General features: G+C 36.6%; 1 protein-coding gene across 1 annotated transcript; it reads right to left on the reverse strand.

The window, feature by feature from the left end:
- Positions 1-2,904: 2,904 nt before the first annotated feature.
- SEC22B (SEC22 homolog B, vesicle trafficking protein) lies at positions 2,905-21,796 on the reverse strand. The gene is made up of 5 exons (XM_060090372.1): positions 21,571-21,796; positions 13,057-13,166; positions 10,181-10,341; positions 8,424-8,570; positions 2,905-4,847 (listed from the first exon to the last, which is right to left on the reverse strand). The coding sequence occupies exons 1-5, from the start codon at positions 21,643-21,645 to the stop codon at positions 4,693-4,695; spliced, it is 648 nt and encodes a 215-aa protein (XP_059946355.1). The 5' UTR covers positions 21,646-21,796; the 3' UTR covers positions 2,905-4,692.
- Between the last annotated feature and the right edge of the window lie 3,432 nt (positions 21,797-25,228).

Below are 25,228 nucleotides of genomic sequence, written 5' to 3' on the forward strand. Positions count from 1 at the left end.
CGTCTGGAGCCTGTGCTCCGCAATGGGAGAGGCCACAACAGTGAGAGCCTCGCGTACCGCAAAAAAAAAAAAAAAAAAAAAGTGTTACAAGCCAAGAATGAGAAAAGGCAAACAAGAACCCGAGAGCAAAAAATATTAAAAAATAAAGGGAGAAATGACAGATAAGTAAATGAAAAAGAGATGGAAATAATAAAATGAAATTGTATTTTTAAAAAGCCAAACTTTTCCAAAAAAAGACAAAAACAAATAACTTGGCAGGACAAAGTGAAATAGTGCTTAGGACAAACACTTCTATATCATAATTTAGGAATAAACAGTATATGTAGTGGTTGGGTGTCTAGCAGTCCTGGATTTGAACCCAAGTACTTCAACTTGCTTGGGCAAGCTGGGAAAACGGTTATGAGGACTGTAATAATACATGAAAAATGACTAACACATATGCTCAATTAATGAAGGTTATAGAAGGTTAGTCCAGTTTTGATTAGTATACGGAAGTCAAATTTCCAACAATTTTTCTAATCTAGGACATGGATTCAATTACAGCACTTGAAATAAACTTTATTAGAATGGAGTGATTAAATTGCTCAAGACAGTTTTATACTGTTGGGTCAACCCTGTCTGTAATGATTAATAGGATGTGAGACTCAATTTGCCCCTTCTACCTCAAACTATGTCACACATGTTACAAATTTTTCTTTGGGACTTTTAAAAAGTACAAGCTATTTATTTGGTGCAATTAGTTAATGTGCATTTACAGTAGTAGCATCTTTACAACCACTGCTCTTTGCCTTTTTGCTGAGCTGTCTAAAAAGACAACCAGGTGGGGCTCAGTCCGTTCTGCTAAATACACTAACTAAAAGCCTTAATTGTGTGTCCACCAATATTCAAACTCTTAGGTCATGAAAACTCCCAATAAGATGGGAATTTAAATTGAGATGTTTTCTCATACATGTATTATTAAATACTATGTATGAAGAAATGATTATCCATTTGCCTTCTTAACTTGCTTTTGCAAGACTTCCTACTGATAAAAGTAGAAATAAAAAAATTAAGATCCTTGATTTTGATTTTGAGGAACTGGACCAAATATTTTTTTTCTGTAGAACAAGATCCAAAAATATTTAATTTTTTTTTTTTTTTTTTTTTTTTTTTTTTTTTGCGGTACGCGGGCCTCTCACCGCTATGGTCTCTCCCGTTGTGAAGCACAGGCTCCAGACACGCAGGCTCAGCGGCCATGGCCCACGCGCCCAGCCGCTCCGCAGCATGTGGGATCTACCCGGACAGGGGCACGAACGTGTGTCCCCTGCATCGGCAGGCAGATTCTCAACCACTGCACCACCAGGGAAGCCCTGAAAGAATTTTTTTATGCAATTTTTTAAGAATGAATCTCATCCACAAAGTTAGTTCCAACTGTAGAATTTTTCTAGTTCACCTCAGCTGTACAGTTTTCAAGGTTTCTGGATTCTTTCCTTTGAGTTCCACATCCTCTATATTTGGAGTTCTTAGCTGGGGGATCATGGACCACAGGTGATGAACAGGCTTTGTAGAGTTCTTGAAAACCCTGGCATAGTATGTGATACTTGGTATACATGTACACATGAACATTGTTCTGGGGTAAAGGCACATACATTTCACCAGATTTTCAAAGGTTTTCCAAAAAGCTTAAGAACCAGTTATTTAAATGAACAGATGTATGTACAATGTGCCAAATATTGCTATGTTAACACTTGTGAGATTTCTTAATTAAAACATGTTATGAAGTTCAGCGCCATAACCAAAAAAGCTATTTCTAAAGAGTAGTTCAACGTCTTTACTTCCTAGTGGTTCACACAATCCTCAACCCACTGCAATCTGACTTGTGTCTCTACTGCTCTGGAATTACTCTGCTTGTATGATTACGCTCCTAATTGTTAAATTCAAAATACATTTTGTGGTACTTGTTTGATTTGACCTCTTGGTGGTATAGTATGATGGAGAAAAGCACAGACTCTGGAGTCAAACTGTCTAGGTTCAAATCTTAGCTCCGTCACTTGCTAGCTCTGCATCTTTGGATAAATTACTCAACTCTTCTGTGCCTCAGTGCAGTAAAGTTTCTTCATTCACATGGTGTGAACAGTATTTACTTCAAAATGTCAACATGAGTATTAAAATAAGCTCCTAACAAAGAAAGCATTGTGTAAATATTTCAGAATGTAGGATTATTCCTTTCTTGAAAATCACTTGAAACCTGTCTATGTCTCATTCTACTCTGATGGCTCCTTAGTTTCATCTCCCTACTTTCAGGCTTATTCCTCTCTATCTTTTATAGCATGGCCAGAATGATCATTTGAAGTTATAAATCTGATGCCATCTCTTGCCACTGATGTTAGTATAGTCTGATTGACTTGCATGACAGTGTACCATCTACTTCTTCTTCCTCAAGTCTCAGTTGCCTACATTACCCTATGAGTTAAGTTGAACCAAGCTATATGATCCCCCAAATGGGCCTCACTCTTTTAACTCATGACTCTGCACAAGCCATTGACTCCGTCTGGGAAATCCCACTCTCCTTCTCTTACCACACCCCTTTCCACAGTAAATTAGGTGTCCTTTTTTAATGTGCCCCCGATAACCCTGAACAGTATTTATCACATTCTATTTTAGATACCTGTTTGGTTTCTGGTTCATTTTATCTAGTCAGATCTTCCCACTTCCTCCAATAAAGAACAGAAGCAGGAGTCATATCATGACAGTCCTGTTCTCTCAATTCCTACCATCATAATCTTAAACTACTTTCTTATCCCTTTGTTTATCATCCCCCACCCCAACTCATTTTTTAATGAACCCACTGAGTTTAGGTAGAAGTGTACCTATAGAAGAAGATGTGCACGTAAATTAACTAGATAACAAAACTTCACACTAAAGGGAACATTCTAGAAGTATTTATTTCATTGCTGACTACTTGGTTGCAGCATGCAACTCTCAACGAGCTGCCACTCTCCACTCCTACAGAAGTACCAAATGCTATGGTACCACTACTTAGGTTTTCAGCCTTTCAAAGGCTTTTATTACCAATATCATTACTTAGGATGAGCCTTTCAGGGACTTCAAAGCACTTATTCTCTATAAAAAGTAACTTCTTATTTCATGCACAAAACTCCAATTGGCAGACATAGGTCCAAAATGGAAAGAAAAAAATTTTATTCTAGTTCTGTAAATTATCAGGAATAAAATAAGCATTTCTCCTTGCCTTGTTTTAAAGAAATATAATTTTTTTTCTCTATCAGGAATCAGAACAGTAGGTTTGATGATCCTGAGTTATAAAATTGCTTACTGGTTAAAGTTCTTTCCAAAGATTTTAAGAAGTAGGCTCATTTTCCTGTACAATTTAAAGAAATGTTTGCAGTATGTGTAGGAATTATAGGTTATATTGTAGACCCTTGTGACAATATTTAAAAGGCCTATTCTCCCCATTTAAAAAATTCTACCTCAGAAGGTAAAAGGAAATCCCCATTATCCCTGAGCAAAAAAGGGAAAAATCATAGGTACTTTTATTTGTTAATAGAAGCTACTGTAAATGAGTTACCTATTTCTAGAACATTCTCAGAGAATTACATAACTGAAGCAGATACAAGGTGCTCTCAGATTTTCTCAGATAAATGTATTTAGTAGTTTGAGTAGTTGCTCTGAAAAATTTCAATTTAATTAACTACGCAACTGAATATTTTCCATTTTGAAATTTGAGGATATCCTGAGGGACATGAAACTACTGGACATAGAGGAATTTAAAAAATGTTAGCAAATTGTGGCAGGAGGAAGAGTGGGGAAAATCGTAGTGGAGAAAAAGTGAGAAAGGGGCAGGACAAAGCTGCAGTCATGAGCCGGCCTCTCTTTGTCACTAAGTAAGGGGCCTCTGGCTACCAGTATGCTACATTCACTCTTAGATTAATATAAACCAGATGCGGAAAAATAAAATTAAGAATGTCCCAAACAAAACATTTAAGTCTTTTAAGGAGTAAATGACAGAAAACATTTTAGCTTCTTAATCACGGAGTGCTATAATTTCAAGGCATCAATATAATTCATTTAACCCTAAAGCAATTGTGCAATAAGCAAAACATCATAAATGGGAAACAACAAAGGTTAACTTCCTACAGGGGCCAATAGACAGGATCTCTTGCAGCACAGCAATTAACCTTCACATACTGGAGTCTTGTTTAAAAGGCCTTCAACAACTCAGATTCCTGAAAAATCACAAGTGTCACCAACAAACGGAATGTTGATTAAACAGAGTCCAAAAACTTTCCAAAGGGCTGCCTTCTCTGAAGGGATTTCAGACTGTTGCTAGCACAGGTTGGTTAAGCCAAATCTCACTGACGGCTCCATTAGAGATGAGAATGCCCAGTCAGTGCTGTTTTAAAAATGTAAAATACTGGGAGGGAAAAAAACAAATAAAACAATCTACTGTTCCCTAACATATATGGCTTAGCACCCAGAGAAAGCCTCTGCCCCCAAAAGATACTTTCTACATAGGGCTAAGCTTCATTAAATGAGGCGTAATCTTTCATTTTCAGGACATGTCTTTCCTTGCAAGGTCTTTAGAGGCAGAAGTTCCACTTGGATTCTAATACGCATCTCTGTGAGCTCAGCTTCCTGAAAACATACACCTGCTGGGTTCTAGGTTCTCCCTTGCCAGTGACTGGATTCACTACTTTAGAGCCACCAGAATCTCACATACACTATTAACATGATGAAAAATACAGCTACTGCTGCAAGTTTGGCGTAAGTGGAACGCATGTTCAAGTACTTCGCATCCTGGCGGTATTTCTTGGACAGACTGGACAAATTGTTAGCCTTCGAATCCAATGCTGTCAAAAAAGAAAAAAGGATAACATCAATTAGTCCCTTAAAGTATTTTATCAAATGTATTAAGACATAAAAATAACCAAAATCAGTGGCACTATTTCAAACCATGAAGCTTAAATTATCATTTTTATTTTAAGGGTAAGGTTGCATACACTGATTAACTCATGATCCTGAAGCACTGTAAAATCTACAATGCATTTTAAAATTATCAGATCAATTTATGTTCAAATTCTTGAGACTGTATGCAGGCTCTGGCCTCAGACCCTGGTTCAAATCTCAGCTGTACCAGTCATGTGGTAGTGGTCAACTCAGCCTCTCTAAGACCCAGCTTCTTTTGTCTATAAAAATAGGGATTATATAGTAACAATAAACATATCATAGGATGCCTGTAAAGTGAGCACAATGCCTACATACAGTAAACACTTGACAAATGTTAGCTGACCGTAACTATCTTCATAATCTCTTAATGGTCTAAATCATATTCGCTCATATTTTGACAAATGATAATCCAGGTAAGATAAAAGATGCAGGTAACCAGAAAATTCAAAGAACCAGACACTGAGTATTAAGCTATATCTCAATGGTGACTGCTACCAAATTTCTAAGACTTTCCACATAGTAAAGACTATTATTATGAAGATAAAGCTATCAGAAATTATATTTTAACAGATATAGGAAAGCTGTATTATAATGAAAATACAATCACAGGTGCTAGAAAACCACCAATATCTACTAAATTAAGCTTTTTAGAATCTTAGGCAAAGTTTTTCTTTTTTCCTATAAGGACATTTGTAATGTCAGTATCTTCTTTTAATTGTTAACTGAGCACTTAGAGAAATAGTCAGATACACACAAGCTAGACTGGGCTTAAAATATACGGCATATTTTTAATAATAAAAACAAACTCTCTGTTTGGCATAAATAAATTCTAATAAATTTTTACTTTTTTAAAATTTTGAAAAACTATATTGCAATCTGAATTTATTTGTTCTTCCTTGGAGAATGCTTTTGGAATATTTGGAGTTGCTTAATAGAGACTGGTTTTGATTGAGAAATGTGGCATTACTTAATAACACAGGCATGCCAGCCATTTCCAAATTAGAACTTGTCCTGTAAGAAAAGCACCTAGTGTAAAAAAACAGTTAAGGGATGAGAAATAGCCATGACAATGCTGCAAGGAATCTTTCCAGCCAGTCTACTAGAATGTACAATCCACTGGACAGAGGTTTTTAACTACTACTGTGTTTATTACTATATTCCCAGTGCCTAGAACATGATCTGGCATACAGTCAGTGAAAAATACAGTGAAAAATCAATAAATAAATATTTGCTACATGAACCTAAATCTGCTGAGAATAACTGGGCAAAGAAATAAATATTAGGTCATATGAAATAATTAATAGTTAAGAGAATTCCTTTACACTGGAACATTTGGAAACACGTAGTATCATAAAGACAAAGCTGTTGCTTGGAGAAGTCATTTAGCAAATATTCATGTTATGGGCACCATGAGAAGTGCTAGAGGATACAATTATGATCAAAACATACATGATCCCTATATTTGTGGAATTTACAGTCTAATAGGGTGACACCTTTGAATAAAAAATAAAACCTATGGCTTAAAAGAAACAGGTATATTTAGGCAGTAAAAAGGGCATAATTTGATCTTGCTAGAAGAACCCACAGGAACTATTCTTGGGTCATAAATGCAAAGCTGATTAGCTCTAAAACTTTAAAACTTAGAAAGAGAAAAAGGCATAAAAGATGGACTCTTATTATACAGCTTAAAGAGGAAGAAAACATTTTTTGAGGTGGGCTAATCTTTCCACTGTCTTCATATATGCTCTGTTCAGCATATGCTTTTTCTTCCTCTTAAAACACCACTCTTCACTCCTTCCTGATCTATCAAAACTCAAGAAATCTTTCCTGTTCATTAATCTACTTCCTTCTACATTTTTATAGCTCTTATTGTCTATAGATCTCTATATAATGATTTAAAACTGTCATTCACTGAAGATGGACAAGGACTCCATAAGCCAACAAATTCTGCCAGGTACTAGCAGTGTAACTTTTATAGTAAGCTACTTTTCTGAGTCTTTCCTTCTTTATCTGTGAAACTGGTTTGATACCACCCACTTCACATGGGATTACTCTAAAGAATAAATAAGATATATGTAAAGTCCCCCTACCATATTGCCTAGCACAATGTAAGTGTTCAATTGATGTTTGTTCCCTTATACTATCTATAAATTACTCTGTGACAATCTTTCTTATCTTCCCAATCACATGAAGTTATTTAAGGGTAGAACTGTACTTCTTTTTTAATCAGCATATCAGCTTTGTAGCAATCAGCAGAGCACTAGAAGAAAATCTGTTACACTTTTGATAAATTGACCAGTATATACATTTTGGATTTAAGAAAAATTCCTGTGCTGGTTTACTTTATCCCAAGTAGAACCTGTGAGTCTGTAATGATGAAAATTTACACAGACTCACTCATCCAAAATTTGATGTTTAAAGAGTTTGAAGCTATATGCTGGGACAACTGCTGACTACAAACATAAAGGTTAAAATCTGCAATTCATAATAAAGGAAAACCCATTATTCATGAATATGTAACAAGGCTGAATTCAAAAAATACACATTAAGGTAACTACTTGTGATGATTACTGTGAAAGAAATAAAAGAAGTATATGAAATAGATATGAAACACATACATACTACTTTTAAAAAGTATATGCTCACATTAAACACTTAGGTAACATTTAAGCATTAGGTAAACATATATATTTTTAGGTAAATTAGTACACACACATACACATAACACATTATGTGCTAAAAAACATTACATATGTAAGTGCTTTAAGAATTTGAAGGACAAAAGAGATTAATGCATTGTGGGATATGAGGATCAGGTAAGGCTTCTTTGAAGAGGCAGTTCTTATCTAGATCCTAAAGAAGGTCCAGAATGATAAGGACACTGACCTGGCTGAGGCAGAATATTTGTGAACTAGGGAGAATGAGAGACGTTTGCAATCTCCTTATCTTCCATTATAGAGAACACAGTGCCTTGCACATTACAAGTACTCAATTAATAATGACTGAATGAATGAAAAGTAAGTTGAGATGAGACTAGACCTTATCTTGCAGTCACAGGTTTTAAAAGTTTTTCAGCAGAGGAATGCCTTGATGAAAATAGCATTTTATAACATTTGATTTGGCAGCAGTAAAGTCTCCCAAAGTGGCTACTCAGGAAACTACTGCAATAAATCTTTGACAATTTCCTCTCGTTCTTCTTTTCATTTCCCTTAACTTATGTGTTCCTGTAAATATTGATTTAATTTTGTAAGTATCTTGGAAACAGTAATCACTTCTGATATGGAATGAGACTACATTGTTCCAACTCAATAGAAACTAACCACACTAGGAAGAAACATATATATTGGAAGCTCTTTGAAAGATGAATTCTTAACAGTACTAGATAGAATCTGACAGCATAAAAGGTACTCCCAAATAAGCTATCCTTGCCTATGGAATAAGAGCCACTTATTCATAAGACTCATACTGCTTTTAGAGACCTGAGAGTGCTTCTCCCCGTTGTAGCACTTCTTCAATATTGGCCACCATGATCCTCTGCACATCTTGCAATTCAGTGTTGATGGAGCCTAGGTTTCTCCGAGCACGACTGTCAATATAAAGCTTCTTGGTTTTCTGAATGTAGGTATCTAGAATGATGAAGAAAAGTGACTGTTAACAACTTCTTTCATGTCCATCAAAGAAGTAGGAAAGAGTAAATTCTGAGTTTCGTCCTGGATCTGCAACTGTTCGTGATTAACCAAGCTCTTGAATGAGTATCAACGGGACAGGCATTTCCCAAAATACTACTACAAAACTGCAGGCTCGTTCATTTTTGCCAATGTCTATATAACGCAAAACTATGAAAAGAATGATTATTAAAGATTCTATTTTCAACTTTTGGAAAAAATCTTAAGATGTGCATGCTTGATACACTTCATTTGCCTCTAGATCTCCTCTCCACTCTTCTGGGCCTGCTTTCTGCCTACAGGAAGCTGACCTGCATGGATTACATCAATGGGTTCCTTGCCCTCTAGGTTCCGGTTAGGTTCAGCCAATGGGGGAGCCCCAAGAGTACGGAAGAAGGGGAGTGGATAGTGATGTCAAAGTATTTATTCCCCTAGCTCCTCCCTGAGAAGTCATCTTGGGCTGGCAGTATACCTGCACCAAAAGTTACTGCAACTCTCAAATGGGCCTTTTCCATAAATTTTCTCCTTCTTAGTTCCAGAAACTGCTTTCTCTTACCCATTCAGGCTTAGGGATGATAACAATTACCATGCTACTGGTCTCAGGTTACAGTACCTTACAGTTCATCTATAACCCATTCATATCTCTGTATATAAATCCTTTAAGCTAATTTGAGTATACCAACTATTTCCTGTGTGACCTTGATACAGCAGTCTTATTTTTTTATTGGGTTTACTGAACTGCTATTGTCTACAAAAATAAAAGTTGCAAAACCAGACATTACAAAAATTAGCACTTGGAGAGTTTATAGTTTTGAAACACTGGAATGCTTTGCTAGATTTCTTTATTTCTAAAAAGCAAGAGGACCCATTTATCTAGCAAACTCGAAATACTTCAGAAATTCAGAGATAGTAAACCAATTTCTTTTTTAACTAAAAATGTCAGTGATGTAGTCTAATCATACTTGTTCTCACTTCCTCTACTTAAAGGCCATTTCCTTTGATCTATTGCCATCAGATACTTTACCAGATCTGAACAGTAATGAGTCTTTCTATAATTCTTATACAAATATGTACACCCATGCTCACTACTTCTGCATGTAGTAAATGTTATGCCCCAATACCATATATCCTCTAGTACTTAAATTAGAGGATCTCGTTCACCATTCCTTCTGATTTCCAAATTCTGATTTCCATAAAATGAGTCTCACTATGAGTATGTGAGTGTGTGTGTGGCGGGGGAGGTGAGGAGGTTGGGTTGGGGGAAAAAAGAACTCAGTTATTACATGTCAATCTAGATCTTCAGACACAGTTTTTCATCCTAATGAAGAATCAAACTAAATAACAAAAAAGAGCAAAGGGCAACAAGTTCTATGAGGAAAAAATCAAAAGACCAGAGAAAATTACTTATGAGAAGGAAGCCTCATTCATTCAAAAGGACAAAAGACATGGACTAGCAGGGAAAATCCAAAACTTCAGTAGGTAAGCATAAAAAAAAAAAGTGTCAAAATTATATCAATAGCTTCTGCATATCGACTACTCCCTTGATAGAGAGGTGAGGCGCAAAAACTTACCGAACTCAATAAAGGAATAGGGTCTAGACACAGTTGGCACCTTCTTCCCATGCTGTTCATCAAACTCTGAATGTAAATCTTCTAGGTAGGCAAAAGCCAACTTTTTAGGGAAGGCAGCTTCACACAGAACCAAATAACACACCCCCTGTTCAATAATGTAGCTGCAGAGACAAAAAAAAAGCAAGAAAAAGTTGTTTGTAGATTAACAATACCTCCAACAATCTGAAATAGACTCTCAGTGCCATACAAACCTTTTTTTTTTTTTTTGGCCATGCCACACAGCTTGTGAGATCTTAGTTCCCCATCCAGGGATTGAACCTGGGCCCTTGGCAGTGAAAGTGTGGAGTCTTAGCCACTGGACCGCCAGGGAATTCCCTATACAAACTTTTGAAAATATTCTAGCCCAAGCCCTTTCAGGCTAACTAAATCAGAAAGTCAATTTCAAACCACAAATCACTGGAATCAGAAAGCAAACATCTTCCCATTATTAGAAGTATATTCCAAAAGGAATATTTAGACATATTTATTCATTACATAATTCTTCAACTAAAATATCTTAATACCTAAGACTTCTTCTTGAAAACTCGGAGTTGTGACTCCATCTACCCTTTGATTATGTGTGGTAAACAAGTATATACACATTTAAATTTCTTCCAGCTGTAAGAAAAATAGTGGAACTGGAAATTTTTGTGGATACTTAAAAGTTGGAAGTTAATGTCACAATATTTACTGGGTACAGAAAATAATCTCAGGACTAATAATATTCCCGAATTTCCAGGGTAGGAGAACTCTGTATTGACTGCAAATTGTTCAATAACAGAACTGACTCCTCTTGTGAGAGTGAGCTCCCTGGCAGTCTGGAAGAGGCTATATGACTACATGTCTGAGATAGTTTTGGAAAGAGGTTAGGTTACTCAGTGGTATTCAAACTTTTTAGCCATAGTACTCTTTATTTCAGCAAAAATTATATCCAGAAGACTAATATGTACAGAAAATAAAATCAGAAGTTCTTTAGCTTAAGTAGGAGTTTAAGGGCCCAAAGCATTACACATACCCCCACCCCTGTCCTTTCTATGTGGCTCCTAAGGCATCTTATGACTCCACAGAGCATAGTTTATAGCCTATTATATTATATGATCTCTCATGACCTTTAAAATAATAATAATAACAACAACAATAATAACAATAACAATAATACTGCTGTCCTATTTCTTGCTTGGGCACCTAAATTAACCAGTCCCCTTGCCTTCAGTCTAGACCATCTTCTAAACCACTAGCTTTATTCCTAAAAAGTAAATATGATATTGCTTAAAAACTCTAGAGGTTCCCTAATACCTATAAAATAAAATCATACACCTTGGTATAGTATTCGGAGCCCTCCAAAACAAGTGTAGGCTGCTTTCCATCATATATCCCATATATCCCAACACACCAAACAACATGTTGTTCTCCAATAAGCTAGGTTCTTTCACATGCTCGTGGACTTCCGCTTATATTGTTTTTTTCTAACTATAATATTCTTTTATGTACCTGGAGAAACCTTGTTCATTTTCCTATGCTCAATTCTACTATAATTTTTTCTGTGAAATTTCTCTCTATTCTCCCTCCCTCTTTCCCCTTTCCTGAAACTTACTCTCTATAAATGGGAATTTATTGCTTCTTTCTCTCTGCTCTACAGCTCTTCTTGTCCTAAGGTATTACAGTATAGTTGTTTGTGTATGTGTCTCTCTCTGCTAATAAGAGGATAAGCTAAAACATTACAGGCAAGACTTAATACACTGTCTGGCAAAGAATAAATCTTTAATAAATAGTTCTTGGATGGAAATAAAGGAAGAGATGAGATTATAAAGAACCAAGCAGAAGAAAATCTCTTTTCAATTCCATGAGATCTTTCCTACATCTTTTTTGTTCCTAACGCATGGTAGAGATAAAAATACTATATAATGAAGTGCCTCTAATATTTTTTGATGTTGAAATACCTTACAAAACTTAATATTCACTACTTTCTTAACCAATAGGCCCGGGTTTTGTTTTGGTTTTGATTCTTTATACTTGTTTGCTTGTTCTTGATGAGTAGAGGGTTTGTTTGTTTGAGTTAAACAGAGCAGGTTCTTCCCAGGTCTATATTATCTTAGTATCTGCGTTCCTAACATAGTAAGGATTATTTAGCTTATTCTTTTTTATTTTCACCTGATCTTCTTGCCCTCTCTTTTCTTGTTTAATCCTTCCTGTTTTATCACCTTCAAACTTGACATGTATTAAACATTTAATACTAATTATTTGTAGATAATTTGAAATCCAATAAAGTCGCTTTGATCCCTCTCTCAGCTGTATGCATTGTCTATAACCACTGATTAGATGCCCTTAAATTATCTTTTATAATTTTCTTTTTTCTAAATAATAACTAACACTTATTGACTATTCTCTATGTGCCAGACAAGATGTTAAGTGATATACATGGATTCTCTCATAATCCTCACAGAACTATGATTCCCTATTTTATAGAGGAAACTGAGGCCCAGAGAAGTACATGTGAGTTGCTCAAGGTTACATTGTCAGTAAATGTTTGAGCAAGGGTACTAACCTACATGTGTCTGGCTCCAAGAAGCTCCCAAAGCAAAAGTTACCTATTACTGCATGATATGTATAACATTTACTAGACACAGGATAACAGGTTGAATTATTGTATGGAAATTGAATAAAGAAACCAAAATTTCAGTTTTGCAGAATTAGAGCCAGGAAAATTGCTTCCATGGAGCGACTGTATTTTTAAAGTTACCTTTACTTTTAAAAAAGTTACCATTCTTATCAGGTGTTACTTGTATTTACTGTATTTCATATTTAAATAATCACAAAGAAATCAGGACTATACTCACTGAAAAGTCATGGCACCAGCTTCCAAGGTGCATCTGGTAGGGGACTGTTCATTCAACTTTCGAAAGAGTTGCTTAGCCTGACTCTGGTACTGTTGAAGGTCCCGGCCAGACTGAAAGAAGACACCTTCATTTAAGAATTTTCCACCAAAAAAGCAGTACCAATTTGTGAGAAGCATCATATTTTGAGGACACTATGTGAATACGGTCCTTCATTTACAGGTTAGTAAGATTTATTTTAACAAAATAAAAGTGGCCTATTTTAGAGAAAAAAGGAGGACCAAATCCCGAGTTTTTCAACAAAGTCACAATAGTTATTTGCTAAAAAGCAAAAGTGTACTCCTTAAGGCACTCTTTCAATCCAGTGTTCGTTCCACTATTACGTCAGTGACCTCCTCCTAACCCATTTCAGTTGCACAGTTACTAGCGCAGAGCTGTACAACATGTTCCATACTCAGGGGAAAGTCCTGGGAACAACAGACTGAATGAATCATCTCATTTCTGTGCTGAAATATCAAGCAAAATCTTCCATAAAGTGTTACAGTATTGAGCATTTAAGCAAAACTGTGTGCACCCATGACTGCAAATTATTATGAACACTATAACTGCAATTAGGTAAAAATGAATAAGAGCAAGGACAAAGATTGGAAAGTCAAATATCCTTTACTAAATAAGTCTATAGGTTCCTGAGTTTGGATAGCAAAAGTCTGGGTAGCAAGGGGTATGTTCATACAAAAATGAAAATAATAACATTTGGATGATAGAGTTACAGGCAGTATTTTCCTAAACAATTTCTAAATGATTTTACAATATTTTTTAAAGAGAGGAAGAAGTCTACTGGGGGAAACAGCAATGTCATTTCAAAAGGAGAAAATCATACCTCAATAACCTACTAGATCCAAAATAGAAAAGAAGTGCATGAAGAATGGGAAGCAAATATACATTATTTATTCATCCACATACTGGGGGAAACAAACAAATAACTTTTGCCATGTGATGGGAAGGAATTGTTTTATTTTGAATTATTTAGTTTGAATTGAAAGATATAACACAGTCTCTCCTTGGTAGATGTTTAATAACTAAATGTTTAAATAGAAAAGTGTTTACACAGGGTTCTCCCAGGGATTGGACCTACGGTATAACTATGAGAAAGTACAGAGTGAAACTTAAAATTCCAGATAGTGAACCACTGAGCTGAGAGTAAAATCAGTCAAGGAAGCAATGATAAAATTGTGTAACTTGCAGATAAACAAATGTACAAGTATAGGATTCTAAGCTATATTTAAAATAGTGAACTGGAAGTGCAAATCAAAACCACAATGAGGGCTTCCCTGGTGGCGCAGTGGTTGAGAGCCCGCCTGCCGATGCAGGGGACACGGGTTTGTGCCCCGGTCCAGGAAGATCCCACATGCCGCGGAGCGGCTGGGCCCGTGAGCCATGGACGCTGAGCCTGCGCATCCGGAGCCTGTGCTCCGCAACGGGAGAGGCCACAACAGTGAGAGGCCCGCGTACGGCAAAAAAAAAAAAACCAAAAAAACCCCCAAACACAATGAGATATCACCTCACTCCTGTTAGAATGGCTATTATCAAAAAGACAAGAAATAGCAAGTGTTGGTGAGGATGTGGAGAAAAGGGAACCCTTGTCAACTGTTGGTGGGAATGTAAATGGGTGCAGCCACAATGGAAAACAGTAAGGAGGTTCCTCAAAAAGTTAAAAATAGAACTACTACATGATCCAGCAATTCCACTTCTAGGTATTTATCTGAAGAAAACGAAACACTAAGTTAAAAAGATATATGCATCCTATGCTCACTGCAGCATTATTTACAATAGCCAAGATATGGAAATAATCTAAGTGTTCATCAACAGACAAATGGATAGAGAAGATGTGGTATATATACACAATGAAATACTATTCAGCCATTAAAAAAGACTGGAATCCTGCTCAAAAAACAAGCTCATAGATAGAGAATGGACTGGTGACTGCCAGAGGGGAAGTGGGTGGGGGAGAGGGCGAAATGGGTGAAGGGAATCAAAAAGCACAAACTTCCAATTATAAAATAAGTCATGAGGATATAATGTACAGCATGGTGATTATAGTTAATAATACTGTATTGCATTATTTGAAAGTTTTTAAGACAGTAAAACTTAAATGTCCTCATCACAAGAAGAAAAAAGAATAAAAATTTTCGTAACTATTTTTTCATGATGGAGGGTAACTAGACTTATTGTGGTGATCATTTCACAGTGTCTACAAATATTGAATCATTATGTTGTATATCTGAAACTAATACAACGTTATATGTCAATTATAACTCAAAATAAGATAAAATTAAAAAAATAAATGGGAAACTGGAAATTTCAATATAAATAAGGAAGTAAATAAGCATGAGGTGAACCAGGGGAGTTAGGCAGAGACCACCAGAAGTATCGATTTGTAGTTTAACACTGTTTTTATGGCAACGATTTGTTATAAGGCTGTTCACTTGAGAAATACTCCTACATTAACATGTATATGTATATTGTTATATATTAACAATACTTTGTAATAATTAACATTATAATGTATATTAACATTATCATATTAAACAGTATCGCTAATCTATATATTGTTTTTCTCATGACTGGCCAGCCAGTTGGGGAGAGTGAATACCACCATCACATGCTTTGAACTAGTGCACAATATCCTATGTTCCTAAATTTGAGTGGTACTTGCCAATCTGTTGGCTTCACCAATGTTGTTATGTGGCATTCCAAAGATATCTGACCCCACAACAGTAGATTAAAGGGATGCAAACAAAGCTGGAGATGCTACTAAAGTGCCAAGAAATAATACCAACATAGACCAATGATTTTCAACCTTGGCTTCACACTAGAATCACCTAGAAATCTTAAAAAAACTACTCCTGCCCAATCTCCACCCCCAAATCAATTAAATCAGTGTCTCAGAGGTATTCATAAAATAATCACAACCATAAATGTTAATTATAAGTTTTTTGACAGCTAAAGGCAGGTGAGCACCTTAAAGGAACTAGTTAAATAAATACATGGCAAATAAAAAGAATGAAATTCTACCATTGGCAACAACATGGATGAACCTAGAGGGTATTATGCTTAGTGAAATAAGTCAGAGAAAGACAAATACTGTATGTTATCACTTATAGGTGGAATCTAAAAAATAAAACAAATGAAAGAATATAACAAATCTGAAACAGACTCGCAGATATAGAGAACAAACTAGTGGCTACCAGTACAGAGAGGGGAGGGAAGAGGGGCAAGACAGCAGTAGGGGGGATTAAGAGGTACAAACTACTATGTATAAAATAAAAAAGCTACATGGATATATTGTGCGGCACAGGGAATACAGCCAATATTTTATAACAACTTTAAAATAGTGTATAATCTATAAAAATATTGAATCACTATATTCTAAGTGTGAAACTAATATAGTAAACCAACTACACTTCAATTTAAAAAAACGGCAAAAAACTGTCAGTGAAATGAAGATTAGCACAAATCCTTTGACTTTATAGGAGGCACTGTAAATATTACTGCAATCTGAGAGAAAGAGACTAACAACTGTACGAACTACAAGAAACTATGGCCAAAAGCATGCTACAATTTCAGGAATTTACAATGAACAAAGCAGTGACTGCCGATGTATAACACTGGGGACATATCTACATAGGAATTACAGCACGCCAACCAACATTTTACAGTGCTGGTTCAGTTGGCATTACCATTCCTGGGAACAAGATGCTGGCACAATCTTTCTGGTAGTTATTTTGACAATATATATTAGAAATTTTAAAACTTTGCATAATGTTTTATCCAACAATTCCACACCTTCTAACACAACATTGTAAAGCAATTATACTCCAATAAAGATGTTAAAAGAATAACATATGGTATATATTTATATAATGGAATACTACAGAGCCATTAAAATGATGCTGTGTAATATTTAATGATATGAGAAGATATTCATTATACACTAAGTGAAAAAAATTAGGTGAACAGTATTACAGTATTACCCATTATTTGATTTTAAACACACACACCAAGATTAAGGTTAGACATCAAGTGGATATAATTTAAGTAGGGATTACTTAATTTTACCACTACTTTTAATGGTAAAAAAAAAATCACCATTAACTTTTTGGTCCTTTTGTTTGTATATATTTACTGAATTTTCTACAATAATCAGAAATTAATTTTATAATGGGAAAATTATTCATTCATCCATTCCTATTTACTGCGTATTTGCACCCACAATATTAGGACTTGGGGCCAATAAGGGGAGGGGCTAGGATTTGAACAATATTAGGACTTGGGGCCAATAAGAGGAGGGGCTAGGATTTGAACCCAGGCATTCTAGCTTTGAAGCCCCTGCTCCTAAGCATGCTATATCACCTGTATAATTAAAATTGCTTCAGTAATGGTAGATCCACCTTCTAGGTGATATCTTACTATTTAATATTAAATCTAATACATAAGAAATGCTCAAGAAACCACATGGCAGCTCTGATCTAGATCTCACATAACAACATAATCATGGCTTTACAGATAAACCCTAGGTTCACTTTTAAGATTACAGTCACAAAGGGCTCACAGTCAGCCAGTCTATCTAAAAATAGTTAGATTAGATGTCCTAATTCTGTTTTCTACTTCATCTAGAACAGACCTGATGAAACTTACACATAGTATAATGGAAGACAGCTGTTAGCAATCCAATAATGAAGTAGATGTGAATGTCTACACAAATTCTGAAACTAATTTGAGATCATCAGTATATTTAGGATGTGGTTCTGTATACAAAGTGCAGGAGGTACAGGCTAGTAAATTGCCACACACCACAATCCTTTTTATTGCTGTCACCTATGACTGCTGAACAAGTAGTTGTATCAAATGCCATCTTTTGCCTTTATAAGAATGTTTAGCTAAGCTCTTATCATTTGTAAATTCCTGTTGAACTCTATTGATCAAAGGCCAGGGGCACCAAGAACCAACCATTTTCTTCTAACAGCAATAACAGTAAGGTGATTAATCAACCCTCAATGATTGGGTGAGTGCGCCAGATTAACTGTGCAAAAGACTATCTGCTTCTTGGGAGTTCCCTGCCCTGTACTCAGTTATATCTAACACCTTAAGAGAACATGGTTCATTTTGAGGTAGAACAGAAAGGTAGATAAAGAAATTGCAAACATCTAAAAAGGAGAAATATATCAGAAAGGAAGAAATAGATAGAATATCAGGGAGTCTAGGTTGGAAAAGAAAAGTTCATCTGTCTACCTGTCTTAGGCCTACATTTCTAGTTATAGCACAGAGGAAACAGTGCATAAGATACTCTGTATCTTTTTTGTAATGCTCTATTGTATTATTTGAATAACTGTTCATCTCCAGTAAGAAGACAGTTTGTACAAGGACTAGCATCTAGTAACCACCTAAGATATGGTATCTGTTATCAATGTAAATAATTGAAAGAATACACTGAATTATTTGGCCCGGACAATTAGGGTACTTAACTATAAAACTATTTGATCAAGATATCCATTTCTTAAAAAGTTATTTCCAGACTCCTAAGAAGTAAATACATTATTAAAATGTCTTAGAACAAGTGAAGCAGTTAGGTACTAAGCCTGTAGTGTAGAATCAAACAGATATTGATTAAAAAGAACAAACTAGTGGTTACCAGTGGGGAGAGGGAAGGGAAGAGGGGCATGATAGGGGTAGGGGATTAAGAGGTACAAACTACTATGTATAAAATAAATAAGCTACAAGGATATATTGTACAGCACAGGGAATATAGCCAATATTTTATAGTAATTATAAACGTGTATAACTATAAAGGAGTATAACCTTTAAAAATTGTGAATCACTATGTTGTACATCTGAAACTTGTATAATATTGTGAATCAACTGTATCTTAATTAAAAAAAATTTTTTTTTAAACCAAAACAGTGGTCTCAACCAGGGGTGATTTTGCCCCTCCTCCCCGCAGGTGACATGCAGCAATGTCAGGAGATATTTTTGGTTGTCACAACTAGACGGAGGGTGGTGGTAGTGCTATTGGCATATAAGGTGTAGAGGCCAAGGATGCTGCTAGACATCCTACAATGCACAGGACGGTTTTCCCACAACAAAGAATTATCCATTCCAAAATGTCAACAGTGCCGAAGTTAAAAAACCCTGATGACAGAACAATCAAATCACTATGTTATGTACCTGGAACTAACATAGTGGTTGTAAGTTAACAGGGAAGGAAGGAAGGGAAAAAAAGGAGGCAGGGAGGAACCCTGGTGAAAAATTCTGTTATGCTACTTATTAGCTGTGCGACTTTAAGCAAGAGACCTATGCTCTCTTAGCCTCAGAGATTCCTTATCTATAAATGGGGATAATAATAGTACCTATCCTAATAGTTGGTATGAAGATTGAATGAAATCATGCATTTAACAGGCTTAACACAACGGTTGGTATGTAGTAGGCACTCTATAAATGTTCTGTATACTATTATAACAGTAAAAATAAGTCAAAGATTCATATTTTTGCAGATATTAAAAGTTTTGGAAAGACGTTATCATTCAAAGTCAAAATTCCTAAAGGAAATCACTATGGAATTACAATCACAAAAATATTTTTGTGTAAAATATCTTTCCTTGTCAATTAAACAAAGCAACCCATCTTGGTAAACTGATACCTAATTTGGAATTAAGAAACACGTAATAAGTCAACTAATTTTTTCAATAAAGTATGAAGGCAGAGAATAAGAGCCTACTGATATATGGACTTCCAAATCCAATTTATATTCTTTGCCCACATTGGAATTCAAAGCAATAGTTGGAAAACTGACCAGATTTCTGTCCCCTTGGGAAAACTATTTCTTAATCAAACTACATATCCTTCAAGGAAAATTTCCCCCACGCAATCTCCCTTGTTTCAAATCATGTTCCTGCATTCATTTTAACAATTTCACTGCTTCTGCACAGTCCTGGAAAATGTTTAACATTGGATAAGAGAAAAATATTTCACAATTGAAAATTCAGGGTATACTATATTTTTCAAATTTTACCTCAACTTAGACTTTGTCTTGTGGAATAAATAGAAAACATTTCACTTAGCATGACCTGCTAAGCAACTTAGCAACTTCACAATCTGTATCATTACTCTCCTAGAAGTGAACGTAAACATATTTCCAAATCAAACCTAAAAAGGCATATAACCAAATAGAAGCTTTCCTAATTAGGAGACACTACTGTTGGCTTAGATGTCATTTCTTCAGGGAACACTTTCCTGAGGTCCAAAAATCAATTTAGATACCTTTTCCATGTTCAACCACAGAAACTTCTTCCTATTCCATAGCAGTTATACTACATTATAATTGTTAGTTATCTGGTTTCTCCACTAAACTGTAAGCTCCATGAAAGTAGGGACTATGTTCCCCAAACCCCTGCATTAACACCATGCTTGGCACATCTGATGTGTTTAACGAGGTTTTTTTTTCATGAATATATGAATGAAAAGTTCAAAAAAATGTGCAAAGTATTCTTTTTTTAGGCCTTGAGGTTTGTTTTTTTTTAAATTACATTACTTGGGTTGTATGAGAAAGTAAAATAAAGTTGAACACTTTAAATAAATTATATAAATTTCATTCTCAGCCTCCTTTCTTCAGGAACTTCCTGACCTTGCTCCAGGAACTTGTCTCACACCAGAAATTTGCCTTGTGATTTTAAGGCACAAAGCCTCTTCCTCTCAAGCTATCTAGAGGTTTTGTGTTGTTTTTTTAATCAACGCAATACATTTTTGAGCACCTACTAGCACAAGCTGCTATTGTAAAAGCTATGGGAAACACATAGATGACTAAGATTTCTCATTTGCCTGCTAGGAAACTTTGAAAGACAAAGGCAAAATTGTAAAATAAAGGTACAAAGCATCACAGGAATATAACACAAGGGTTATAATTCCAACAACAGAAATTTAGTAAGGCTTATTGGAGGTGGGAATTGGGCATAACTTTGAAAGAAGGTACTGTACTGAACTTCAAACAGGTGCATACATGTGGCAATAATACCTCATCTGCTTTCACTAGATGTCAGTAAACTAGGTCAAGGATCAGGTGCTACGGAAAGAGGACTTAACTTAGGAGCTGATTTTTCCCAGGACCTGTCAGTCAGCCTTATTAACAGCAAAAAAAAAAAAAAAAAAAAAAAAAAAAAAAATCTTGAATATTAACAAAGTCCCTAAGGAATTACAGAACACTGGATGATCACAATCAGCCAAACCTATCCCTTCTCCAGAGAGTTTTTCTAAAAAGAAACAGGTAACACAAAAATCTACCTCCGCCTTCAGGAAAGATTTATTCTAACAGGTAGTCTTCTCCACTGCCAAAAGAGGAAAAGCACTTCAGAGGGGTCAGAAACGCCTGGGCCACAAGGGTCTCCCGCGTCCTAAGGAGGAATCCCGTGCTGAGAGCACAGCGCTCTGACAGGAACTTGGGGTCCCGGGGATCTAGCAGCTCACCTGTTCGTCCTCCTGCATCGAGGCGGCCAACGGGAGCCCGTCCGCCACTCGGGCGATCATCGTGAGCAACACCATCTTCACAGGCTACCGAAACTCAACACTGGCCCGGACGGCCGTAGGTGCGTCTTGACTTGCTCCGCCGCGACAACAGTTAAACCTCTACCTCAGTTCCCAAAGACCCAGCTGCTCGCGTCTCCGATTCCCGCTGAGGTGGCCGGAAACAAGCTCCAGAGCTCTCCACTACCGGTCCTCAGAATTGGCTTCCCACCGAGAACCACAGCTACCGCACACAAGTTCCGGCGTCTCTCCTTCCACCTTCAGAAACTTCCAAGGCCCTATCCACTTTTCTGGATTTCCAGCTTCGAATAAGCCTTGACGCGTGAGAGGGCATGGCACACAAACTGAAATAGAATTTTCTAGTTTCTGATACTTTAAGCTTGGGGAGAGGGCTGGGAAGGAGGGTGGGAGTTAATGGATACTTAGATGAAGGGTATATGAAAAAACTGACAAGCTTATATACTGATATTTTCATATTTAATTTTTTATATTGTATATCCTGTACAAAATATTTTCTGTATTTGTATATTTCTAGGCAGAGATTTTTGTCTGTGTGTGTGAGTGTGCATGTTGTCTTGGGGTTTTTTGCTTGTTTATGCTGTATCTCCAGGTCCTTGAACACTTTCTGGTAAAAAAAAATACTAATTGCATGTGTGAATAAATGACCAAGTTACAGGACCTCAGAAATCACCTAGCTCAGTCACCCTTCCAAAAGCTGTGATCTATGGTGATAGGTAGCAGGACAGCCTTGCAAAACTTCCAGTAACTGCATTCACTCCCTAACAGAGCAACCTCTAGACAATTCCACTTGAGGAAGTGTTATCTCTTTTTTCTTTGGTGTCCCTATCTCTAAAATGAGAATATTATCTGCCTCTCAGGATATTTGTGTTTAGCAAGAAAGTGTAGGTGCACACATTTTGTAAACTAAAAAAGAAGTTATATAAATGTTGTATTTATTATTTATACTAATAACTACACCTTATTAAGCACTAATTGGTGTTTGCATTAATAGAAACACTGCTAAGTGCTTTATGGATACTAGTTATTTAACCAAACAACTCAGCAATGTTATTTAATATTAGGTCCCCACTTTGAGTTGGAGAAAAAGCCTCAGAGAGTAATTTTTCTAAGGTGACACAGCTAGTAGTAATGGGAACAGGATTTGAGCTGAGGTTGAACTCCAAAACCTATGCTTTTAATCCTGATATGACTCTGTCTTAACATTTAACCATAGGTTAAAGAGCTCATGCTTTTGTTACCTCTTCTACAACTCTACAGCTATTAGGAGAAAACTAGTATTGTTTCTGGAGAGGATTTTGGGAGGAAGACCTAATGATTGACTCCACACAAAAGATGAAGGACTGGGATACAGACAAGACAAAAAACCTGATGGTGCTATTAACAGAGACAGTGAGAAAGTGAAACAGAAAGCAATCCTTGTGTATACGGGAGCCTAAGCTGGTAAAATCATATCTTACATTTAGAATAGCTCACAGATGTAACCTGATCTAACTTCCCTTCGGACCAGTCAACAAGGAATGTCTTCTACCACTGTCTCAAATTATGGTCACAGCCTCTGCTGCAACAATTCCAGTAATGAGAAATTAATAATACAAGTATTTTAACTAAGGGTATGGCTATGTGGATGAGAGAAGCAGAGAGAGAATGCACGGAGAAGCAAATTTGGAGCAAGAATCCCAGCCTCTTTCCAGTTCCTGAATCTAGGCTCTTCCCTAGGCCCATTGTTTGCCTGAAACCTGACAACAGCACGGTGAAATGGGTCAAATTCAAGAATCTTGGAGCTTGTAAACGGTGTACTGGGGGAAAAAAAGGGTAAACAAATTTGAATATCAGAGCTAACAGCAAATTCTTACAACTTATCAAAGAAACCGAGTAAAGCACATATATCTAAATCAAATTAAGCAGATAAAACAGAATGAGACTTTGCATAAAGCAGAGTCAGAAGATTAGAGATTTTACAAGTGAGATTAAAGGAAGCAATAGTTAGAGGCTTGTGTCCATTTATTTTTAAACAATTCTTGAGTGCCTAATTAAATGCCAGACACTGAGCTAGGTGACGAAGATGAATAAACAACAGTCCCAGCAACCTGTGGCCCGTAACAACCCCCAAACCAAACACTGTCGCTTCAGAGAAGAGGTCTACAAGTAAACAGCAGCTTCTGTTTGAATTACATAATTGCAAAAATGAAAAGAGCATTTCTTAGGAGGTGACGCTCTTGGCAGACAAAAAAATAGATAACCACTATAGCTGGGCTGCTATCCAGACGTATGCGCTAGTACGGCTGACCGGTTATTTAAAAATTGAAACGCTTTCTTTCAGATTAGTAAAAAGCACTTTCTCTAAGCTGCCTCTCTTCAGCCCGCACCTCCTACCAAACAGCGCCAAAACTCTTCGGGTTCCGCCTCAGCAATTCATCCAACTTAGCTTCTGATTGGCCGGTTTCCATGCCAGTCAGTTCCAAAACCTCCGCCTTCCAGGTGGCCATTGGCTACCTCCCGGAACACCAGAACGGTCCCGCCTTCCACCGTGGTGTCGGCCCTTCCGCCTCGTGTAGAACGCGCCTCTCCACGTAGGTCCTGACGTCGTTTGGAAGCAGCGACCCAGGTGCACGTAGTGATGATGTCTGTGCTGGTGTTTATTTTGAATTATCATCCCTGACTGAGCCTTCTTACAATGCGAGTTCCGTGAAAGCAGAAATGTATCTTGTTCAGTCTTCAGTTCGTTCACAGACTTGGTCCAGACATTAAAGTGAAAGTAAAGATTTGGGGGAGGAAGGAGGAAAAATGAACAAAGTGCACATTGTAAGTAATGTGAAAGCCCCTATTTAAAGTAATTACTACCTTAGAGACCCACTTCAAATATCGAGGCTTAGCAAAACTTCTCCCTGCCTTCTAGAAGCTACCTCATGCAACTGTCTTTCATCGTGTTTGTCCAGTTTCCCTACTTTGTCAGGAAAGCCAGGCAGAGACCAGGCCCATCCCTTGGAGTTTGAGAAGGTGGGGTTGTGAGGATAGTTGGAGTAGTTTTGATAGCATCTAAAATATTTTATTGAATTTAAAAGAAATTTTTAACATGTTTCTTTCTTCCCCTGATAGCCTCTAAATCCTTTCAGAGCAGAAACAGTAGTCATTTCTTATTCCCCAGAGTCTAGTATCCTGTTCCTGGAACCTAGCAAATGCTCAATTAATGTTTATTGAAAAAATGACCGAATGAATGTCATGCTCATGGATTGAGACAATACTTCATTAGTTGTACAGCATATGTGTACAGCATAATTCACAGTTGATACTGTACTAAATTGTACTAGGATAAAAAAGGTAAAACAACATTTATCAAAGAAACTGAGTAAAACACATATCTAAATCAACTTAAGCTGCTGAAACAGAATGATACTTTCCATTAAAGCAGAGTCACAAGGTTGCAGAGATTTTAGAAGTGGGATCAAAGGAAGCAATGGTTAGAGGCTTGTGTCCATTTTTTTTTTTTTTTTGTGGTACGCGGGCCTCTCACTGTTGTGGCCTCTCCTGTTGCGGAGCACAGGCTCTGGACGTGCAGGCTCAGCGGCCATGGCTCACGGGC

Source organism: Mesoplodon densirostris, chromosome 2 (assembly GCF_025265405.1).
Source record: "Mesoplodon densirostris isolate mMesDen1 chromosome 2, mMesDen1 primary haplotype, whole genome shotgun sequence".
In the NCBI taxonomy this organism is placed as follows: domain Eukaryota; kingdom Metazoa; phylum Chordata; class Mammalia; order Artiodactyla; family Ziphiidae; genus Mesoplodon; species Mesoplodon densirostris.

Coding starts and splice junctions, on each gene's coding strand:
- SEC22B (XM_060090372.1), bottom strand. CDS start 21,645: ATGGTGTTGCTCACGATGATCGCCCGAGTGGCGGACGGGCTCCCGTTG. Junction 13,167..21,570: donor CGATGCAGGAGGACGAACAG/GTGAGCTGCTAG, acceptor GTCTTCTTTCAG/TCTGGCCGGGACCTTCAACA. Junction 4,848..8,423: donor ACGGGGAGAAGCACTCTCAG/GTCTCTAAAAGC, acceptor CTTTTTTGACAG/CATTGGATTCGAAGGCTAAC.